The sequence below is a fragment of the Triturus cristatus genome, chromosome 5_1, assembly GCF_964204655.1.
Source record: "Triturus cristatus chromosome 5_1, aTriCri1.1, whole genome shotgun sequence".
NCBI classification, from domain to species: domain Eukaryota; kingdom Metazoa; phylum Chordata; class Amphibia; order Caudata; family Salamandridae; genus Triturus; species Triturus cristatus.
The window spans coordinates 400,837,423-400,858,662 of record NC_140587.1 but is presented as its reverse complement, the minus strand read 5'-3'; the positions used below and the strand labels follow the sequence as shown (position 1 = coordinate 400,858,662).

Below are 21,240 nucleotides of genomic sequence, written 5' to 3'. Positions count from 1 at the left end.
GTCCATAATCTAAAGGTGCTGTGGTACAGCAAGACAATCAAACGCTGGCGGAATAGAAGGAATATTTACAAATAGACCACATCTGGGCAGCGTTCCAACCCATCATTTATCACCCCCTGTGCCCCTCACGACAGAGGCGCGCCTTATGCAAATCAGTACTAACTCTACTGCTCTTAGGAGCAGTCCATTCTGAACTGCCCCACAAGGCCCCCTCCAGAAGGGACCAAGGGGAACGCCAGCCTGGCTTCCGCCATGTCAGGCCTTGTCAGGCAGGTATAGCTGGGATCCTGTGGCACAGCGAGCAAGAGACCCACTTCTGGGCATAACCTTGGCCGCTTAGGATGTTACATCAAACTCCCAAAATATTCTAAACCACTGGCAATCTCTCTGGGTCACACTAAAACCAATGATTCTTCACCCACTGTGGATTTGTGATTTGCATAGGGCAGGCCTTATACAGAGGCCTGCCTTATGCAAATCAATACGGAGCCTGCACCTCACGAAGAAACGTCAGCACGAACTGCCAGGCAAAGACCCTTCCAGGGGGGACCACAAGCACCCCAGACCCGTTTCGGCCTTGCTAGGTCTCATCAGGGAGATATAGCTGGGAACCTGTGGCACAGCTAGCAAGAGACCCACATCTGGCCATACCCACAGCCGCATGGGGCTTTACAACAAACACACGAAAGACGTTGGGAGGAATCCTTGCAAATGGTATAAACTGCTGCCAATCTCTTGGAGTAGCTTTCCAACCCATGGTTTGTCACTCACTGGTCCACTCTATACAAAGTCCCGCCTTATGCAAATCATCACTGAGACGGCTCCTCATGGGAACAGTCTATCTCAAACCGCCTGGGGTGGCCATCCCTGGAAGAGACCACATGCAACCATAGTACGATTTCATCTTCGCGAGACCTCGCAGCTGTGGTACAGTTTGGATCCTCACAGCTAAGACATCGCCGTGCTTCAAGGTGCTCATTAGTTTAGTAATTTCCAGCTGGGGATGGAGTCTCTGAGACTGACAGGACCACGTAAACGAATAATGTGGCTTGGGATGTCAGGGTAAGTGAACTACCACCCTCTAGGTGAACGGAATTCCCCTGGGAATGTCCTTGCCACTGGGTCCTTGGTCCGGGTTTTTTTCCATGTCAAAGATATCTCAAGTGCAGCTCTTGGTTCTTGGAATGCCGGAAGACTTAGCTAGTGGTCAGTCATGAGGGAATTAGCATGGGGCTGTTTGCTTAGTTCCCGCCCTTGGATGCACATTTTAGATCGTTCCATAGTTAACAGCAGGTGGCACAATATGCAAATGGCCTGGAGCCTGCAGACTCTTCGGGTCACTGCTTCAGTAAAGGGCTTGAAGCCAGATGGATCTAACTAAAGGCCAGTACTTGTATGAAATCCATCAGCCTTTTCTTGGTCTCTCCTCTGCAGCCCCCTTTTTTGCCCCATAAATACAGGGCGGCGGGGGTGAAACGCTGCCCCACACTTTTGGTGTCGGGGACAAACCTCCACTTCATGTCCAGGCCCACTGGAAATACGAATGAGACCCTTTTGTAGGGATGCCTGCCGCGTAATGCACGTATGCTTTCTTTTTTTTTTTTTACTTTTGAAAGTAGGTTACAGTGTCAACACCGATACTGTAGGCAACTCCTGTCAGGCAAGGCCTGATCTTTGAACCCGCACTACAATTACAAGAGCAGTTCCTGGGACAGCAGCAGGTCATTGCGCTGTTTGTCCTGTCAACAGCCCAAATACATCATGAGGCCTCAGGGCTATGCTAACATATTTCACATGTAATCTTGCACTATAGCAACTTTCAGGGTTTGCTCCACGCAGTGCCGTTTTGGAATACACAAAGGAACCATCTAGCATAGCACAGGAGGCATAAATAGTATAACCACAGGCAAATAAAAACTGTGCAAATCACATACATCGAGCTTCGAATCGCCTCGCAGGGCCATAGGCACAGGGCGCACAGTTCCAGGTTGAACAGGCAAGGAGGCCTAGATTGACGTCGGAGGAGTCTAGGAAACATAATCATGCTTGGCCGAAACATGTGAACAAATAAGGCAGCGTGGAGGGACAACTTAAAATGGCTGGAAAACATAGATGTAGTGAGATTTGACCAAATGCACAAAACTGGTTGAGTGTCACTGTTTTCAAGAAGTCAACCCTGCCTTTTGTGTGACTTTCTTAAGTAGGAAAGATGTGAATTCAGTCTTGAAGATGTTTGCCGTAGGTGCCTTCCTAAGGGAGAGGTGCTAAAACAACAATTGATGGATAGAATGCAGAACAATGTCATACATTCACCCCAGTGCAGAGATCTGGGCCTAAATCCATGGTTCTTTTGCTCCCCATGCCATTCCAGTTTGGACCCAGCCATATGCAAATCAGTCTTGACCCTGCGCCTGATGGGAACAGTCCAGCCCGAACTGCCAAGCCAGGTCCTCCCTGGACTGGAAACAAGCATCCTAGGACCGGTTTCGGGGTTTCACCCCTCTTCAGCCAGGATAGCTTGACTCCAGTGAATTGTGTGTCTTTTGCTTTCTAAGGGAGAGGGGCAGACGTGTTAGGCACTAGAGACTTGTGTGTGAGTGTGGGCGCACACACACATCTGTGGGGCCAGAAAGCAGTCCTCTCTTTTGTTCTCTGATACTCAAGAGTCACTTCCTTTGAAGTAAGCCGCGGCTGGAGCAAAAGAGACAGAGGCTAGTTTTCCAGGTACATGGACAGAGGCTACCTAGGTGTGTGCCATGAGATCTGATGAGCGACAAGGTAGTAAAAGCGGGGGAATACCGTATTAGTTAGCTAAGGGGTGTGAAATAGTTACCGCTCAGTTGTCAGAGGTTCCATATCACATCCAAAGCTTGAGACCGCAGCCCCCTCACTGTGGAGATAACATTTTGCTGGTTGAATGGCCATCTTGCTTGAGAGTCCCCGCTGGATTCAGGATTGCTTCTGAGCTCTGACGCCATCTAGCACTGAATAAAATCTGCTCCATGAAGCCCACACCTGCTGAGCATTGATGTTTCTGCGAAAAAGCAGAAGAAGGGAAAGTCGAAAACCACGTGGCTGCTGAGTCTGACGAAATATGACAATTAGGCAGTTACTGGGAATTTAGGGAGAGCTAGAAGCCTGGCTCAGAAACATCTGAAATTAACATGATGCTGTGGGCTTGTAGGACTGGCCCATAAAAACATTATGGGGTAGTTATGGAACAGCCGTTATGCCCTGAACAGAAAGGATTAGTTTGCGGGACCCTTGACAAATCTGATGCGATCCATTCATCTGTTAGTTCATTAACAAAATGGTTTATTCTATTTAATATCAAATTCACAAAGTGCCACACACACTAAATACTGTTTCTAGGGTACATCAACCTATCTTAACTACTGTTCATGTACTCATGTTAGCTCGATGACGTCTGTTCTTGCCACACAGCCGCATCAAAGCGTGGGTCGAAGAAGGTATTTGTCATACAGTGCATGGATGAAAAAGATGAAAATGCTGAATGTTCAGTAAATCCACATGTAGAATAAAAAAAGCTGGTCTTGAATTTCTTTTGAGCTTCAGTCTGGCTGGTACCAGACAGATGTGCTCCAGCACTGATCTATTAGAATAAGCATTGGTCATCTCCCTCAGCATTTCTATTGCATTTGAAGGTGGCCAGCAGGGTTTGGAATGCTGATGTTAGACATCTGGTGTGTTGGCAGGATTGTATGGCATCAGCATGGCTTTGTTTGCGAATGGCGCAATGGATGTTGAAGTGGACGTGTTATTTTATTGGCAGCCTCTGAAAGGACTAGAGAGCAGAGTGATCTGGTATGAGCATTTTAAGCCAAAGAAAAGGTGGACAACATGGATTTAGACATTCTATAACTGTTTAGTAGTCGAGCAGGCAAGGCAATGTAGATTCTGTTACATTTATTGAGTCTCAACGCTACCACTGGGTTCACAAGTGCTACAATTGCAGAGGTAAGATACTCTTCAGAATGTGCCCAAGGAAATGAAATGAAATGAAATGAATAATGGGTTTTTATAGAGCGCGTGTTTGCCGTGGCGTCTTAGCGCTTGCTACCGTTAAGGTTAATCCGGGAAGTCAAACCCCGAGGGTGTGCAAGCAAATAACCAAGTCCCTTTCTAAATTGTAGCAGGTTGTTTTGAATTCTAAGATGAAGAGGCATAGAGTTCCATAGCTTTGGGGCCAAGTACCGAAAACTTCTGCCCCCCAATTTCAACGTCTTTACTCTTGGGACCACAAGCAAATACGCTGAAGCGGAACGGAGGCATCTCTGTGGAGTGTATCCCTTACAGTATTGACCAATCTGCACGGGTCCCGTCCCATACAGACTCTTGTGTAACATACACATTGACTTAAACTGGATCCTAGCTGATATGGGCAGCCAGTGTAGTTGTTCTTGAGTGATTAAACTAATAGAACTAAATGTGGGTATTTCTAGTAATAACCGGGCCGCCACATTCTGCAGGGTCTAAAGTTTATGAATCACACTTTTTTTTTTGCTCCAATGTAGAGTGAATTACAATAATCAAATGTGCCCAAGGACAGACCACAGTTGAAAGTGACCCCTACATTGTGGATATAGTGTTAGTAGTGGGATGTGGGCAAATGCACTGGGAATAGATGAATGGAAGGGTGGATGGTACCCCTGGTCGGTGGAGGAGCTCTGCCCAGGAAGCAACATGCAGAGGTGGTTGGTGATCATCCAATTTGGAAGAGACAATACAAAACAGATTAGTGGCTCTCATCACTTGCTGGATCTTGAGGTGAAACTGGGTGTCATCAGCATGCACCGTGCAGTGATGTTAACAGTGGCAGCTGGTGACATCTGGAAGTGGTGAGGCATAAAAGTCTGGTATGACTTTTATGTAGTTAGTGCAGGGAGTGAGCTCAATTAAAAAATGAGTGACTTGGTTGGGGGGGGAGGGGGATCCTCTTCCCGAGAAAAATGTGAAAAAGATTGGTAAATGGTACATTTTAAAGCACATTTTAATAAAGAATTTAGTGAGACAGAAAGAAGGAAGTGTATACACAATTGTGTACATGTAGCCTTGAAATATTTAACCACATTAAAAACTGCCCCATATCTTACTGTATTAATATGTGAAACAGTTACTGTAGTGTGCAAATTGTGCAGCCCGACAACTTCGGACTTTAGCCTGTGTCTTGCTCTATATGTGGCATTGGCTTTGGAAAAAAAAATTCTGTAAACAAGATCTGGGAAGCACACGCAGCTGCTGGCTACAATAAGTGTTAGAACTGGGGGTCTCTACTTGGCAATGTTATACACCTTTGTCCAAATAGGCACCCTTGCTTCTAGTCAGGGGAAGGAGGATACACTACTAAAATAACTCCTGCTCACCCTCTTGGTAGCTTGGCTCGAGCAGACAGGCTTATCTCAGAGGCAGTGTGTAAAGCATTTGTGAACACATACCATAATACAATGACAACACTACAGATGGACACCACACAGGTTGTATTTATAAAAATAGGTATTTATAAAAAGGCTTAACATAAGACTCAAACGACAAAATCCACAATACTGTACTCAAGATATGCTTAAAAATAGGTTATTCACTTAAAATCAGTCTCTAGCGCCCAATAACTCCACCTGGAGTTATTACGACATCGTGACAGGAGGAATCCCAAAGTACGGCGCCGACCGCGAGGTGCGCAGCATCGGGCCCGGAGTCAAACAGACCCCCAAAGAACAGTACCTTGGAAAAGCAATGAAAAACAAAGACAGATCACGGCGTCGGGAAGGTGCGGCTTTGTTGACGCTGCGCGGCGTCAGTTCCTTACGACCCCAGGGGAGGTGTAGACTCGGTTCCTTACTGCAGCGCAGGGGAGTGAGACGGTTCCTTACTGCGTCGGGGAGGTGACATCACGATGGCGCCGAAACCACGGTTCCTTACGATGTCATGCTGTCGATGGATTCTCGGTCACCCACGTCGAAGATCGGCTCCACGATGTCGATGTCCGCTTCGGAGTCGATGCTGCACAGCAGCAGGCGTCGGGACCACGGAAGAATTCGGAACAGCTCTCACGGCTTCGGGCAGGTTACAGAGTCACTCACTGGCGTCGATATGGCACGGCGTCGGGTCAACGGTGCAAGTCGGAGCAGCGCTCCCGGCTTTGGTGCAGAAGATTGTGTCGCTCGCCGGCGTCGGTGTTGCAATTTCCTTCGGCAGCAGCTAAAACCACAGTTCTAAATGCAGGCAAGCAGAAGGGGTGAAGTCTTGTATCCCTGAGACTTCAGGCAGGAGGCAAGCTCAAGTTCAAACCCTTGGAGATCTTCCTCAAGATGATGAAAGTACACTCAGTCCTTTTTTCCTTTCTTTGGCAATGAAGCAACCACTGAAGGCCAACCCCAACAACACGCAGCTTAGGGGTAGTCTCCTCCTTCAGTTTCCCGGTTCTTCTTCCTCAGCAAAGTTTTGTCTTGATTCCCAGCAGTGGTCTAAAGTCTTGGGGTCTGGGCCCCATATTTATACTCATAAATCCTTTGTCCTCTGAAGGCAGAGGGTCCTGTACCTAGTCCAAACCAGTTCTGGGGGCATTATGCCAGTGCTCAACTTCTTTCTTTGTCAGTGTGGGCCAGGGCCATCAGACGCACCACAGGAGTTGGAGCCAGCATTGTGGAAGGCAGGCACAGCCCTATTCAAGCCAAGGTGCTACTCCTCCCACCACTCCCAATGCAGATAGGTCTATTCAGCCTAGTGCTGACCCTGTCTCCTGAAGTCCCCCAGCCCCTATCACTCACAAAACCACACACACAATACACAAGCTAGCAGAGGCAGGCTGGATGGTTAGGCAAGAAAATACCTACTTCCTAAAAGTGGTATTTTCAAACACAGAATGTAAAACCATCTTCACTAAAAGAGGCATTTTATCATTCTGAGTTCAGGCATACTAATTTAGTTTTTCTACCATGTTCCCTGGGTCAGTTAGGCTTATAAGATGTTATAATCAAACAGCCCATTGTGGCCTATGAGAGCAGGTAGCCTTGCAATAGTGAAAAACCAAAATGGCTGTAATTCACTATCAGGACATGCGACACACATCAGGGCATGTCCTACTCTTACTTACAATGCACCCTGCCCGCAGGCCTACTTTAGGGGTGACTAACATGCAGCAAAAGGAAGGTTTGGGATTGGTAAGTGGGTGCACTTACCAAGTCAATATGGCAGTACCAGACTGCCCACAGGCTCGGCGATGGCAGGCCTGAGACACACTTTCCGCGCTGCTCCGGTGGGTGGCACAACTAGTGCTGCACGCCCACCAGCAGCATTTGATTTACATGCCCTGGGCACGCACGCGTTGCACTGTACTAGGGTCTGACAGTAAATCAAATAAGCCAATCATGGATTCACTAATCCATACATCAATTTATCATTGGTAGCACTTGCACTTTGGCACTGATTCGCAGTGGCAAAGTGCCCAAAGCATCTAAACCAGCAAAAACATGTCAACAACAGAGGAGGCATAGCGAAAAAATGGAAGGGAGAACCAGGTCAATGGTGCCAGGTCTAACAATCAGTCATATAGAAATATATACAGACAGGTCTTTAAGTGGGATGAAAAAAGTGGGTGGGCCCTAAATGGGAACATGTAAAATATATTTCTGTGATCTCCATAGTGTGCCACACTGTATTTTGTATTCTCTCCGAGCAGTTATTTCATCCAGATATATAACACAACAACTGACCCCCTTAAAACCTGTCAGGACTATTGACTTTATCAACGGTTGTTAGCTGTTTAAGATAAATGAGTAACAACAATGATTAACATTGAAAACGTTTAAATTCTGAATTTTTGAGACTGTGAATTGAATTTAATTTAGGGCTGCGTAAGGAATAGTGGTCTTATGTGCACTTTACGTTAGACATGTATGCCCTTTTTTCTCTCCACATCTCATCTATCTTCACATCTTCAACCTCATCTCCCTCTCTTCAGCACCCTCTTTTCACCCACCCCCGAATGTCCATCCTCTCATTTTCCTCACCTCCCCCAAACAAACACTGCACTCACTTTATTTTCTTCCGCTTTTTCCTTGTAAATGTTTTGACAGCTGCATACTCCCTTCACACAGATTTACACAGCACTTCAATTGAAACTAGAGTATGTGACCATTGCTCTGCAGAGAGGACAACCTCTCTCAGACACTGCGAGAAGCTTGCACTGCCTTCAGTCTTACTGCCAGAGCTCTCAATCACAGTCCTTCATAAACACCTTGCACTGCTCAAAGTATGCACTATACAAGAGTAATAAGAAGATTGAAAAAAACAACATAATGAAAATGGCTAACACTTTTGGGGAACGCAAGATTAAGTAAAACACGTGAAATAAAAGAGGAACTAAATCGCTGACATGCATTACCTTAAAGTGTTTAACATTCATTGTTCGAAAATCAATCCGTGTTTTGGAAATTAATGTTAAGGGCATGAAGATAGGGCCCATTTTAACACCATATAACAGAGCCAGATACCCAGAAAAACCCAACTACAAGCATCAAGCATGCTACAGCGTTTAACTGTCTTCAAAATCCGGACAGCGAGAGTCAGGATAAAACATTCTAGAAAATTGTGCGGATCAATTGAAATAAATAATGACCTAGTAAGCAAGTATGCGTGCCATATTCTAGGCATGTGTGCCCATAGTATTTAATGTTTTTGGACATTTTTCTGATATTCCACAAATCAGGCACTATAAGCGCATATGTCTCCCTTTGTGCCTGTCTCAGATATTTGGCTCAACTTGGCAAGAGAACAAAGGTCATACTTGTCTTTTGGATCAACTCTGCTGGAGAACAAATACAGCAGCTCCACTCCTAAAGGGGCCAGTGACCTACAGCCACGGCCTAGGGAGTTACAGTGTCAGCGTAACCAGGCATCTCAGCACAGTATGCCTAATACAAGTTTACAACACTTACCATTATGAAGGACCACAAGGTGCCAAATCTCACAGTGCTCGCATGCAGTTCTACTCTATGACGAACGGGAAAGGGTGGGATCTATAACTGTGAAAGACAGACGGTCGGGCCTCAGTCAGGGATGCAGCCTTCATTGCTGAAAACCGTGATTCTGGCAGTGCCACTGGTCTACAGCAGATACCACCACAGAACTACCATGGCACAGAAGGACTTTAGAAATGTAAGCCCTGTGATGTGTGTTACAATGCAAGAATGTTGATTTATTGCATCATTGTTTAAAGCGAAGCCGGGCAGGCAGCCCAGACTTAAATACACCGATTTGTTTTGAGATACGATCAATCTATTTAATATTTTTTGCAGTGCACATGCAGGGATCTTAAATCTCTGTAAAATCTGGGTCATAAAGTATACACATAATTTGAAGAGGTGGGATGAAAGGGTGGATGTCAAGGGTAACCCAAATGGAATATCTGTGACAAAACACATGAAGGATCCCAGTTTCACTTAGTGAATTTGACCAGAGACGAAGGAAAAAACTATTTAAGTGGTGCCCTTGACCCATGGATTATAGAAGGTGGAGGAGAAGCATATGGTGATCGAAGGTAGGTCAAGTAAGAGATTGTATGTCAGATTATTGTAGACAGAAACATCGTTTGGCATGAAGCAGCTCTTCTTTTAAGGAGGTATCGGTGTTTTGAATGAAATTCATGAAGCCGTGTGCATCAAGACATAGAATGAGCTGTTGATTTAGAGGGCTTCTGTGGAACAGGACAGATCTAAAACCAGTTGAAATGTCACCATAACCTTTGCATGGAGGTGCATTGGGAGGGACTCTGATAGGATGCTCTTTGCCCATGCACATTTGTCTGGAACTTCTCCAAGAGGTTGAAAGTGTAAATAGGCTGGAAGGATTGAAGTATTTTGCTTGGTTTTAACCACCCTCGATTTACAGATCTGATATGAAGGTGAGCCGGATTTTAAAGAGACCTCTGAGAGTGAGGAAATGTTTCATTAATGGTGGTGGAATGTGTTGAAGAATTGCATCATGGCTTCACAGAGTGGCTGGGAATTCTGGGGTAGGACCTGCACGAATAGGTTGAGTGAATTTGTAGAATATGCTGCCTAGTCCGCTTTGATGAGTTTCCAGTGTTGTTCATGTTCAAGGCGTAGGTTTTTTAGGAGTGTCGTAGTGCAGCCTTAGCACCTGTGGTGCATGCATAAGGCTGCAAGGTTGGATGATGTTTGAGACTTTTTCATCTTTCAAATACTCTGCCATGAGTTTCGTAGAGGCCTTCATTCAGCCACTTTATTGCGAACCGACCATGCTCTTTTTGTGCTTGTATCGCTTTATAGGAGCCAGGACATCGAGGGTCTGAGTTATGTTTGGTTCAATTATGTAGTCCAACAAGATGGAAGATGGACAGCTCTGAGAACAATTCTGTCAAAGACAAAGAGTAGATATGGAGCATCTCTGGCTGAAAGGCTTTGTGCTGAACTTTCCCCGACTTTACATGATCACGAGCTGGCCCGAGCTTTACTCTGTCATCTGAAATTCTGCATGGAGATATTCATGGCAATCCATAAAAGAAAAGGATATCATTTTTCACATTTATACCAGGCCGACTCAACATGGCCTTGTACTTCACTGATTAATAAGAACATGTCGGTCAGCAGTGGTCCTAGGTTGATGTCAAGCTCCGTTTTTGAGTGCAGCAATTGGTTCAGCCAATCAGCAGACTTCGACAGCAGGCAGGAACTGATGCGGTTTGCCTGTATTCTAAGCCCCCCCGAACTGAGTGAAAACATGGAGGGGATATTTATCAAGGGTTTTGCATCGCTGTTGCACCCCTCAAGGGCTCAGGGTGACACAAAACATATAATGAGATTTGTGTTGCGAGGCCACCTTGCGTGGCATGGTAAATGTGGAGTAATGCAACGCAGCACAAGTCGCTGCCTTGTGTTACGCTGCCCCAGGAAGGCGTTCTATGGGTGAAGGGTGGGTGTTCCAACACAACCCACCATGGATTCTGAAGCAAAAAGGCTTAGCGGATTGTTTTTGTGCAGGAAGGTTTATCTTCCTGCAGAAAAACAATCCAGCCTGTAACGCAGGCACCCCTGCACCGTGGTGCAAGGGTGCCTGTGTTGGCGCTAGGCAGCGGTTTATGCAGCAGCGCAGGCTGATCGCAGGACTGTGCCATATACTAATATACATGGCTCATTCCTGCCCTCTCCCTTTCACGCAGCTCAGCCAGGTGTCTTGCTGCGTTGCGTGAAATAACACCTTTTAGTCCCCTCAGCTAAAAGCAGTGATGCTAGAAAAACCATCAAAGTTAATGTGCAACACCAGGCCCATCTGGAGAAATTGTAAAAAAAGAATTAAAAAGTGACATCTCTTGAAAAAGTTTGAAACTGTTTTCCTAAATAAAATAATAGAAGAGCTAAGCAGTAAAGGGCTTGTTGTTTAGCAGCTATCGTCTCAGCTGTGAAGAAACCGCAGCTTTCATGCACGCCCCCATGGGAAGTTTGTAGGAAAGCTGAAGCCATCAATAGTCAATACCATTGACGTCTCTGTATTCCTCAGGACGTCAGCTTGTCAAGTGTTGTGGGATTTCTCTGGGCTCCAGTCTGCCAGCGCGTCAAATGCACAAATTGTGTACACGTGGCCCATCGTTAACACGTCCGTGGCTGCAGCTCGACCTGTCTTGCATCCTGTGAGGAGCATTGACTCACACTTCCGGGGCCCTGCGGCGCGGTACAGCATTTGGTCAATTTCTGTAGACTCTGATGTGAAAGGTATAATGCGTCTCTATTTAAAATGTTGTCCTTTCTAAAGCCTAGAGAAAAATGTATTCATTCAATGAAAATGACGCCTCGGATTTCATTTGGAAGTCTGCTTCTGAAGAATTAGCGATGTTGCCACTTTTTCTTGTGGTTTGGGCTGGCTCCGGGCAGGAATGAGCATTTCTGGCCTTCTCGTGTCATCTGTAAAACTATATGTGTATATGTACGGCGCCTTTATAGCGGGCACAGGCAACCATCCAGAATGATAGAATTAAGCTCACTAGGCAGAGGCATCTACCGAGGAGAAGAGAAGGACCCATCATCAGGAGGGTATAATGTGAATACAAGATCCCTCCCGGTCCGGCCAGGATGCTTTCATTAGCACAAGGGGGGACACGGCCTGACCACGAATCATTGGAGGAAAGGGACTAGACAAGCTAGTATATGTAGATCCTGCAACCATAACAGTATTTCGTTTTCATCACTCCTGTCTGCATGTATTCAGATTTATTGTTTTGCTCATCTTACCAGATTTAGCCATATTTAGTGAGGTGTAAAACATGGAATTGCAACGTTATCAAAATTCATTTAAACAATGAACTCACCTAAATACAGAGACGGAAAACCATGGTTTTGTGTTCACAAAAATATGTAATCAATAAAAACTGGCTGGATATGAATAACATTAGTGATTCATTGCAGGGTGTGTGGTTTAGCAGGTAGGGTTTGAGTTCTGGTCTAGCTTCTTGATCAGTCTGTGACCCACGTTATGCCTCTGCAATATCATTTCCTTGTCTGCCCAAAATGTGAAAGTGCCTTCATGTTCTCACAGTTTGCTGTACAGTGAAATGTGTTCAAAAGTACAATGTGGTGAGAAGCTGCCGACTCCCGCGCTTCTGCCTTTCTCGCTCACAACATCCACAGGTGCCACATTTTCTAATCTCTAAGCTTTTGTTTGACACATCAACATTCTGGGGTAGGCTCCGCCTCCCATTGCAATGCACATCACTGGAGGGTAATGAGACCCCACTGACAGCTCCTTACTTACACTTCAGAATTGACGCTAGACCCCTCATTATGATTTTTCGGACCCATGGGCGCACTCCTGGTTGTACAGGGATCAGCACTCCAAGTTGAGTGGACCGTACTGCTCCTGCTGGTTACCAGTTTCAATAACATCCTCATTCTTGGATACATTTCTGCAGGTCAAAACTCCTGGAATTTAAAAGGGGAAAAGTGTATGGTATTTACAGAGGCGTGCAATAAGTACCTACCTCCACATGTTATGCCCCAAAAACACCAAATAGATGCAGTTTGTCACAATTGTTAAATTCCAAACACCGGGGAGTTGGATTTTATGGGGTGGAATCATTTGCGCTCATCAACAGGGCCTGGGTGTTCCAGAATACTAGTAGGAGATCCCCAGAAACCTGAAGACTTTTCATGGTTCAGGAATTCACAGGTGTGGGAAAAAGGAAGGAACTGTGCTCACTCACCGGGTGCAAAACATTGTTTGATAGAACAAAAGCAGTGGATGCATCGGACATATATTTTTGTGATATACGTGCCTGTTGAAAATTGTGAGCGATTGCCACTGCGGCAGTCGGAATACTGCTGTCCATTTACATATTTTATATAGTGTGAATCTGTGCTCGTGTTTCTTACTTGACTTTAGTTGGAGAGGCTGATCGGGGGCGTGAGGAGGGACTGACCACAGCGTACGGGGCTTAGCCGGTACAGCATTTAATACAGTTCTGTGCCTTTGCGGAAGCATTTGTGGCGGTGAGGTGGACCGTGCAGCCAATACAGCGCTGGCGGGAGTTGAGGGGAAAGTTGTGGCTTCTGGGGCTCCAGTACATTTTCAGGCGAGGCCTAGATGATCCGTACACCCGCAGATGTGCAGAGGTAACCTATAGCAGTACATAGGGGCAAAGTAGGAAAAAGATCTTCCTTCTGTGCGGGGCCTTCTGACTCGTGGAACTGTAAGCAGCGCTTTGTCACTGGATCTCAGCATTCTAGGAGGGCGATGGCGCGACAGTCTAGACGATAGGTAACTAAAACCTTTTCCAAGCAAAGAAGCGTGTGTCAGGCAGCAAATATTTAAGGTAATCCTTTTACGAATTGGTAACCAGTGCAATGACTGTAAAAGAGGTAAGAGGCAGCATCGGATGGAAGATGACAGATGAGCTGGGCGGCGGTGTTTTGCACGGCTTGAAGTTTGGAAAGCAACGTCTCATTTGCCAAGGATACTAGGATCTTACCATAATCCAACAACTGTTGACCAACGCTTGTACCAAGGTTCTCCTTGCAGAAAATGGGAGGAAGGAGAACACTCTTCTCAACAGGCACAAGAGAGTACCTATGCCAAAGAGGCCAACAACTCTTCAATGTTCTCAAAGGCTTTTTATACCACCTCAGCGTGGTAGCATTCCCACGTTTCTTTCACAAACGTTGATGGCTGTGTGGACCACGTGCTCATGGGTTTTGACTCATATGGTGGCAATTCAATAAAATGCGTTTGAGATGCTGAGAAATGATTTCATTTTTAAAAAGCATTCTAAAATGTAGTGTTTTTTTGCATGGTCTCAGTTTAGAATTACTGGAGGTCCTCAGAAGTTAGGAAAGAGTTTTTTGGGAGGAAATTCTTGCTGATTATTCCTTGTTGTTTGTGACATTTGTTTCTGCTGGCACAAACTACACAAGTTACTGTAGTTTCTTGGAACAAAGAGCAATGTTGAATTTCAAGAACTGCTTGTCGTGACTATTTGGCGTGGAAAGAAAGCACGGTTGCCAGCTTATTAAGGTGCATTGTGAGCAAATGCTGGTTTGAAATTCCTGGCAAGCTTGCACGTAGAAAAAATGCAATCAAATTGTACTCTCCAGAGAAGATTAATAAAGCAAAGCTTTAAAACGATGATTCAGGGACAATGACAGGCTGTAGCGTCCAGCAGAGCCATTTCACGCCAACTCCATGAACCCTATTACCAGCACAGTGTGGCATCGGAGGAGGTGCAAAGAGGAGAGACTCCAGGCGTTGAGAGTAGGATGGACAACTTACCATTAACACTTCGCAAGACACTTTGCACTTGTAGAAAAGTGTGCGTCAGTGGCATAACAATTGCCCCTGCGGTGCGGAGGGCCTCAAGCTCCAAGGGGCCCCCTCCGACACTGTGTCCAGGTGATGGGCCCCTGGCCTAAGAGCTCCTGACTGGGTCTGGAGAGTGGGGGGCCCCATCCATGTACTTTTCAAGTTATGTTATGCCACTGGTGTGAGTGGGGACTTTGCACACATCTGGGAGCATTTCTTGGGGAGGCTATGAGTGGTGTAGACCCATTTTGAAATGAACAACTCTAGTATCCACATGGATTAAGATAGTCTAAATGTTTGAAACACAAATGGTAAATACAATTTCCCTAGGAAATGAGTTTCTTCACCTTGCTAACAGACTGATGGTGGAACATCCACGAGATATCAGCGATCGGTCATTTTTTTTTTTTAATTGCAGATTTCATTTTAACGCGAACTCGACCCGAAAGTATTGGAGTGCTTTACATGAGCACCGATTACTTACACATTCAGGCACGGGAAGATTAAGTGATTTGCCCAGAATCACAAAATGTGGACGCGACCCTGAGCCCCGAACCCTGGTTTCCAGCACCAAAGTCGTCAGTCTAGCCGACGGACAACATCCTCTCCCCTCATTGGCAACAACCTTTCAACAATATTGGCCACTGACGTTTCAACATTAGGAGGCTTGTACTTTTCAAGGTGGGAGTCCAGATGACCTTGAAAAGGGTATGCTGCTGGTCTGAAAAGAGATGGCAGGCTAGAGAGGGTCAAACCTCACAGCCTGCAGGTTAGCCCCACAGCCATGTTTTGAATTCTCTGAAGTCTCATTCAACATTCCCTTTTCTCCTTCAGTCTGTATGGTTTTGAGCAGGAGGAGGAGGAATTAGAGAAGGAGGTTAAAAAGGAAGACAAGGAGGAGCATGAGGAATAGACCAGCGCTTACCTGATCACCACGTCTCCCCTCTGTCTCTCCCACGTCGTCTCTTCTCCACTCCTCAACCAGGAAGCACCCAGGCTCCCCAAAGCCAACCACAAGGCTGCAATGCAGTGCTGTGATTGGTCTGAGCGCCGTGGTTCGGCACTCAGATGGGGAATGGGAGCCTGGGCATGTTCTCCACTCAGGCTGTAATGCCGCCTGGGTGGAGAACATGCAAAATGTGCATGACAGTTTGGCTGGGCCGCGGCGGCCGGCCAAACCGCCTTGTGCACTTTAGAGTGCAGCAACCACTCCCCCTCCCCTACGTCACGGGAGTCAAGTCTCGCCCCACCCTAACTTGTCGATACTAAAAATAAAATGATAATAACTTCTGTTATTATCATGGAATTTTTTTCTTTTACACTGCTCCGTGAGCAGTGGGGCGACACTCCTTCTGCTTAGCAGAGGAGTCGCCACTGGTGTCTGCAGTACACATGTGCAGCGTAGAAATATCTGTAGATAGTTGAATCGGTCTACTGCCTGTGCTTGTTGGATTAGTAATCTGAGAGTTTCCTTGCACCTTGAGCACTCAGAACTCCCATCCAAGAGCAGACTCCTGGCATAATGAACAGGCTTAGCTTATCTATACAAAAAGAACTATTGATGAACAGAGTGCAGAACAATGTCATACATTTACCTCAGTACAGAGATCTGGGCCTAAATCCATCGTTTTTTTGCTCACCATGCCATTCCAGTTTGGAAACAGCTTATTTATACAGCACCGATCGGCAGGCCGACACATTCTGCATAACCATGGAGTATTCTACCAGAATCCTGAATAATGATTGTTGGGCATTGGACTTGTATATTCAGGGAAAATGTGATTATGGGATTATGTCATTCTGCGGCAGCGGTTTTCTATATAATCATGGATTTGCCACACAATCCAGCATCTGCTGAATATTTTGCAGATTTCACCAAAACACATTGTTTCTAGTGGACACATATCAAAGGCTACTAAATAAAATGTGCCACACACAGTTCTGCACAGTGGCAGACCATAAACAAACATTAATGTGACACTTTTCAGTTTAAAACTGGTACTAATGCATTGGAACTTTGCCCAGACATTACTAATAGTTGTTAAAATTACCAAATAGAGAAATTATACAGCAACAAATTGTGCCTCATTATGCTGCATAAATTGCCATTTCTGTTCCCCAGAATTGACAGATCTGCTGCCCAATTTGGTTCTGCACAGTGGCATAATTCTAGTGGCCCTGTGTTTACTTTTAATGTGCCCTGGCATATTATGACAGTTCCCCGACATCAATTCTGGTGGCATTTTATTTTCAGACATAGGCATTATAATGGGGTACTAGGTGACACAAGAACAGTGTACTAACCGGATTAAAAGTCACAAAACCTCTGATTCGGTAAATCAAAGTGTTTGTGAATGTTAAACCCTTTTTAAAGTATACAAAGCCCAGTTAACAATTCTTTATGCTATGTATTAGTATTTTGCAACCACAATCCGGTCGCAAAATATTAATATTTAACCACCACCGCAAAGGGGATGGTAACCCATTCAAAAATAGGAAGTGGTTCCCGAGATACATATTCCCTTTTGTGAATGATTAAAAAACTGTTTGGAAGGGGTAGGAAAAGGTTCACAGGACCACTAAAATGCTTGTAAAACATTTCCTTTTTCTTTTATATTTGCATCCTGTTTAACCATCTAAGAAAAAAAAATTGCCTTACTGAAAATCAATCACAGACATGGTGGTCTGCCACCACAGCAGACCTGTGACTGTCAGCAACTGCAGTGGGTCGCAATTTATGACCTATTCAGTAAATATTTATGAGGTAGGTGGAATTGTGACCCACTATTATAACTATGGTTCTGTATTTTGTGAACCGACCTATTAGGTTGGTTTCAAAATACAAAAGCATTCAGTGAAAGTCAGAGTTCACCATTCTAGTGATGCTGATCACGTTATTCTGTGTCCTTCTGTTGATTATTGCAGCACCCATCGTTTATACAAGAATCACAGTGCTTCAATAAATATTTAAAAGTTTTATTTCTTGTGCATTCTGTTTATTTCTTGGGCATCTCTTTTGGTATGCATGAGTAGCCGAACGAAAGGGTTCTATATCTGTTACCACGATTTCCTTGGGGAGTCAGGGTTGAAATGTTCTGAGGTTGCACATTCCATTTGTTACCTGGTCAGGTTTGGGATACAGATGGGGTACGGATGGTGCACTGTGAGCTAGCAGGACTAAGGCCAACATATCCCGATGGTGTGTGTAGACTCAGTCTTGCATTGTTCTGATGTTTATATTGTCCAACAAATGCAGAGTTTTTGCTAGAAAATATGAGCCATATGACACATTTAACCTTGATGTTATTTTCATCTCAGATCATACCACACTAGCCTGTGGATTCCCTAAGGCATGTTGGCATGTCATCTCTGGTTTCACCCTTCACCTGATTAAAGAGAGAGAACTCTAGTCCGATCTATGCTCACAGCAACTCCAAATATGTGACCATAATGACTTTGGCAATGAATACTCTATGAAGATAAGTGACAAATGCCTAAACAGCAATAAAACTGAGCCACAGATTCAGCCCCTAACATTCCACTGGATTTCTTCTGACCCTCCCAGCTTGGTCAGACCTCTTGCCCTGGTGAAAGCAGGGCCTAATCCGGGTGTTCATATCAATCACAGCCATCATTTGCCACTCACGTACAAGTTAGTGTAAAGTCCAGTGGCGTAGCAAGACCTGCGGCTGCCCGTGGCGGTCCCTGAGTTTGCCACCTCGCGACGGCCGTCTGAAGAGCGGGTGGTGCTGGCGATTCCTGCGGTGGCCACCCGCAACAGCCGCAGGTAAGAGCGGGGGGAGAGGCCGCCGCCCCAAAACCTGTGCAGCCTGGGGCTGACCACCCCGTCCCCTCCCCCGCTTCGCCACTGATGTCTACTAGTTTCACTGTAGGTGCTTTTAAAAACAATCTGTCCTTGTTATCAATTGAACTCCTCAAAATACGATAACTGGCCTTAAGGATTTGTCCATTTTAGAAAATCCGATGGCTGCATATTTAAGTCTTTCTCCATAAATTCAGAATGTGCTATTCATGCATCATTTATGGCGTGAGGAAAAATGATTACTTTTGTGATACGAGACCTCATCTGACTTGGCTCACCAGATCCCACACGAAGCTTTATGCTCGAGCTGGAAGGCAACGGGAAAGCCCCATAATACCGGTCAGATTTCTTACATGGCTCGAGTCCAAACATGAATGTGTCGGGGTCAAAACTCTGGAACAGTGTCATCAAAGACCTAATCTAGTGACTAATTGGCTTTAATTGTAAATTAAAGTAGCATATGTTTAGGGTCAAGGCTTAAGTAATAAAATGCCTTCCCCTGCCTCTGCACCACAGCCAGCACGAGGAATCCCATCTACAACCTGTCCTCCCAGGTCTTGTGAATTAGAAGATTTATTGACGTTCTATTGGTTTTTGTTCATAGGAGATGGGTCCCTTTAATGTATCTGTGTGCATTAAAATAATAAACAATAAAATACAATGAAATAAAACGTTGTTGGAGGACAGTGATTGTTGCTGGAGGGGAAGGAACGAAAGCACCAGGAATTGTACCTATAAATCCATATTTGTGACTTTTTAAAAAGAAGCAGCAGCCTGTTCACGCCTTTGGATAGGTTCCCATGTAGAGAGGTTTGGAATTTTGGTTAAAATGTAAAAAGCTTTCTATATTTCTAATGGAGGTTACGAATTAGTGATTTGCTTTTTAAAGATATATAAATGACAAATTACAAAAAATTATCATTTTAACTTTGGTATTTTTGGTATTTTAGATTTAATATTTCTCTCCCTGTCACATCCCACTAAAAACATGATTTTCAAATGTATTTCTTGAGGATTGCTAATTAATAGTTGTTGATATTCTCAGTCTTCAATCATAGTATAAAACTAGATTGACAACAAGCGTAAGCCCAAAATATATGTGAAACCCTATAACAATAGGAGTAAGTTCTAAAAGTTGCAAGCAACACAATGAGTACATGAACTCCATTCTGAATCTTTACATCCAGAGATTTATAGTTTTTCTGCAAAACAGGCTCAGGGTATCTACAGCCACAACATTCATACAAACCAGCAATATCAATTTGGAAAATAACGTATACTTAAAGTTTAATTCTATTCTTTCCTAATACTGTCAGCCAGTGGGATTTTTTTAAATATTGAAATACTGTAATATATTGTTGAAAGTCAGTGAGGAACATGGGAACAGAGATTTATGTATTCAAATACAGCAGTGTACCAAGTAACCAACATTTGATGTAACCACAAAATGAGCACCATAAGACGTGTAACAACTGATGTTTTCTGTGCAGGCCTTTTGGAGGATGGCAAGCCACCTGCTGTCACTGTGTCTTCAACTACAGCAAGAAAACTTAGCACTGAGGGTTTGAAGAAGACAAACTCTGGCACGCAGTGCGGCAAGCCTTCCGTCTTTTCGACCGGAACCAAGACACAGAAGCAGAAAGGCCTTTTTAAAAACACAGAGGTACTTGATTCATTGTTTTGCAAGATGGTGACCCAGCTATGTGTATAAAATGTTTAACTCTGTATATGTACTTTATTATATTGGATTGTGTGCAACAACATTAATGGGGACAAAATGGCTTTCTTCTTCTGTGGTGCAATGCAACTGTGGGTGCAGGAACTTGGTCCTCCTTGATATTAAACCAGACCAGGTCTTCCCTGGAAAACCCTGGATCTTAGTGATGAAAAACATTCATTTGCTCTGTAAATGAGATCTAAGACACTGTCCAGCCACTTCCAACCACAGATGCTTAAAATGAGTGCTTCATCTTCTTCCGGGATCCAAGCGCACCATGGTGACCAGGGCCATGCTATCTTTGCAGCTCATCTACTAGGTTGCTATTATCTTGAGGCCTTCAAAGTCACAGCAAACGCTGATCAACTTAAGGCCATTACTAAGAGGTTGGCTTACCTGCACTGGTTTCTTACACCATTGTGTTAAAAACATTTGCTTAGCCACGAAGGACCTGCTAGACAATAGCCCAATTTTCTTGACGATGTTTAAACATATTTCCCCTGCTCAGTAAGAACCTGGCTTTCCACAAAGTCTGTATTGGGGCAAGGGCTTTAGGATCGAATCATCTACGCTTTTGAATTCAATATTTTTATGTTGTTAACTTTTGATCTTGCATCCTTACTGACAGAGTTTAATGTGATTGCTAGTTGCATTATTGATCATAACCCGCTTATATTACTTTTCAAGCTCGATCTTTCAGGGAGTAGCACCCAGGCTATAACTAGGGAAATTGAATATAACTGAAACAAGCATTGGCATAGCCAATAGGTCTCGCCTTTGGGACCTTATAAGTGTTTAGCCATGCAACAGTTGCATAACTAAATACTTATAAGGTCCCAAAAGCGAGACCTATTGGCTATGCCAAGCGGCCGTGCGG

General features: G+C 44.7%; 1 protein-coding gene across 1 annotated transcript in view; it reads left to right on the top strand.

The window, feature by feature from the left end:
- Window positions 1–21,240, top strand: part of BAALC (BAALC binder of MAP3K1 and KLF4) — a 354,530-nt gene that overhangs the window by 320,996 nt on the left and 12,294 nt on the right. Inside the window, exon 2 of the mRNA XM_085605129.1 lies at window positions 20,137–20,309. Coding sequence (XP_085461255.1) covers window positions 20,137–20,309 — 173 coding nt within the window. The remainder of the gene's footprint in view (window positions 1–20,136; window positions 20,310–21,240) is intronic.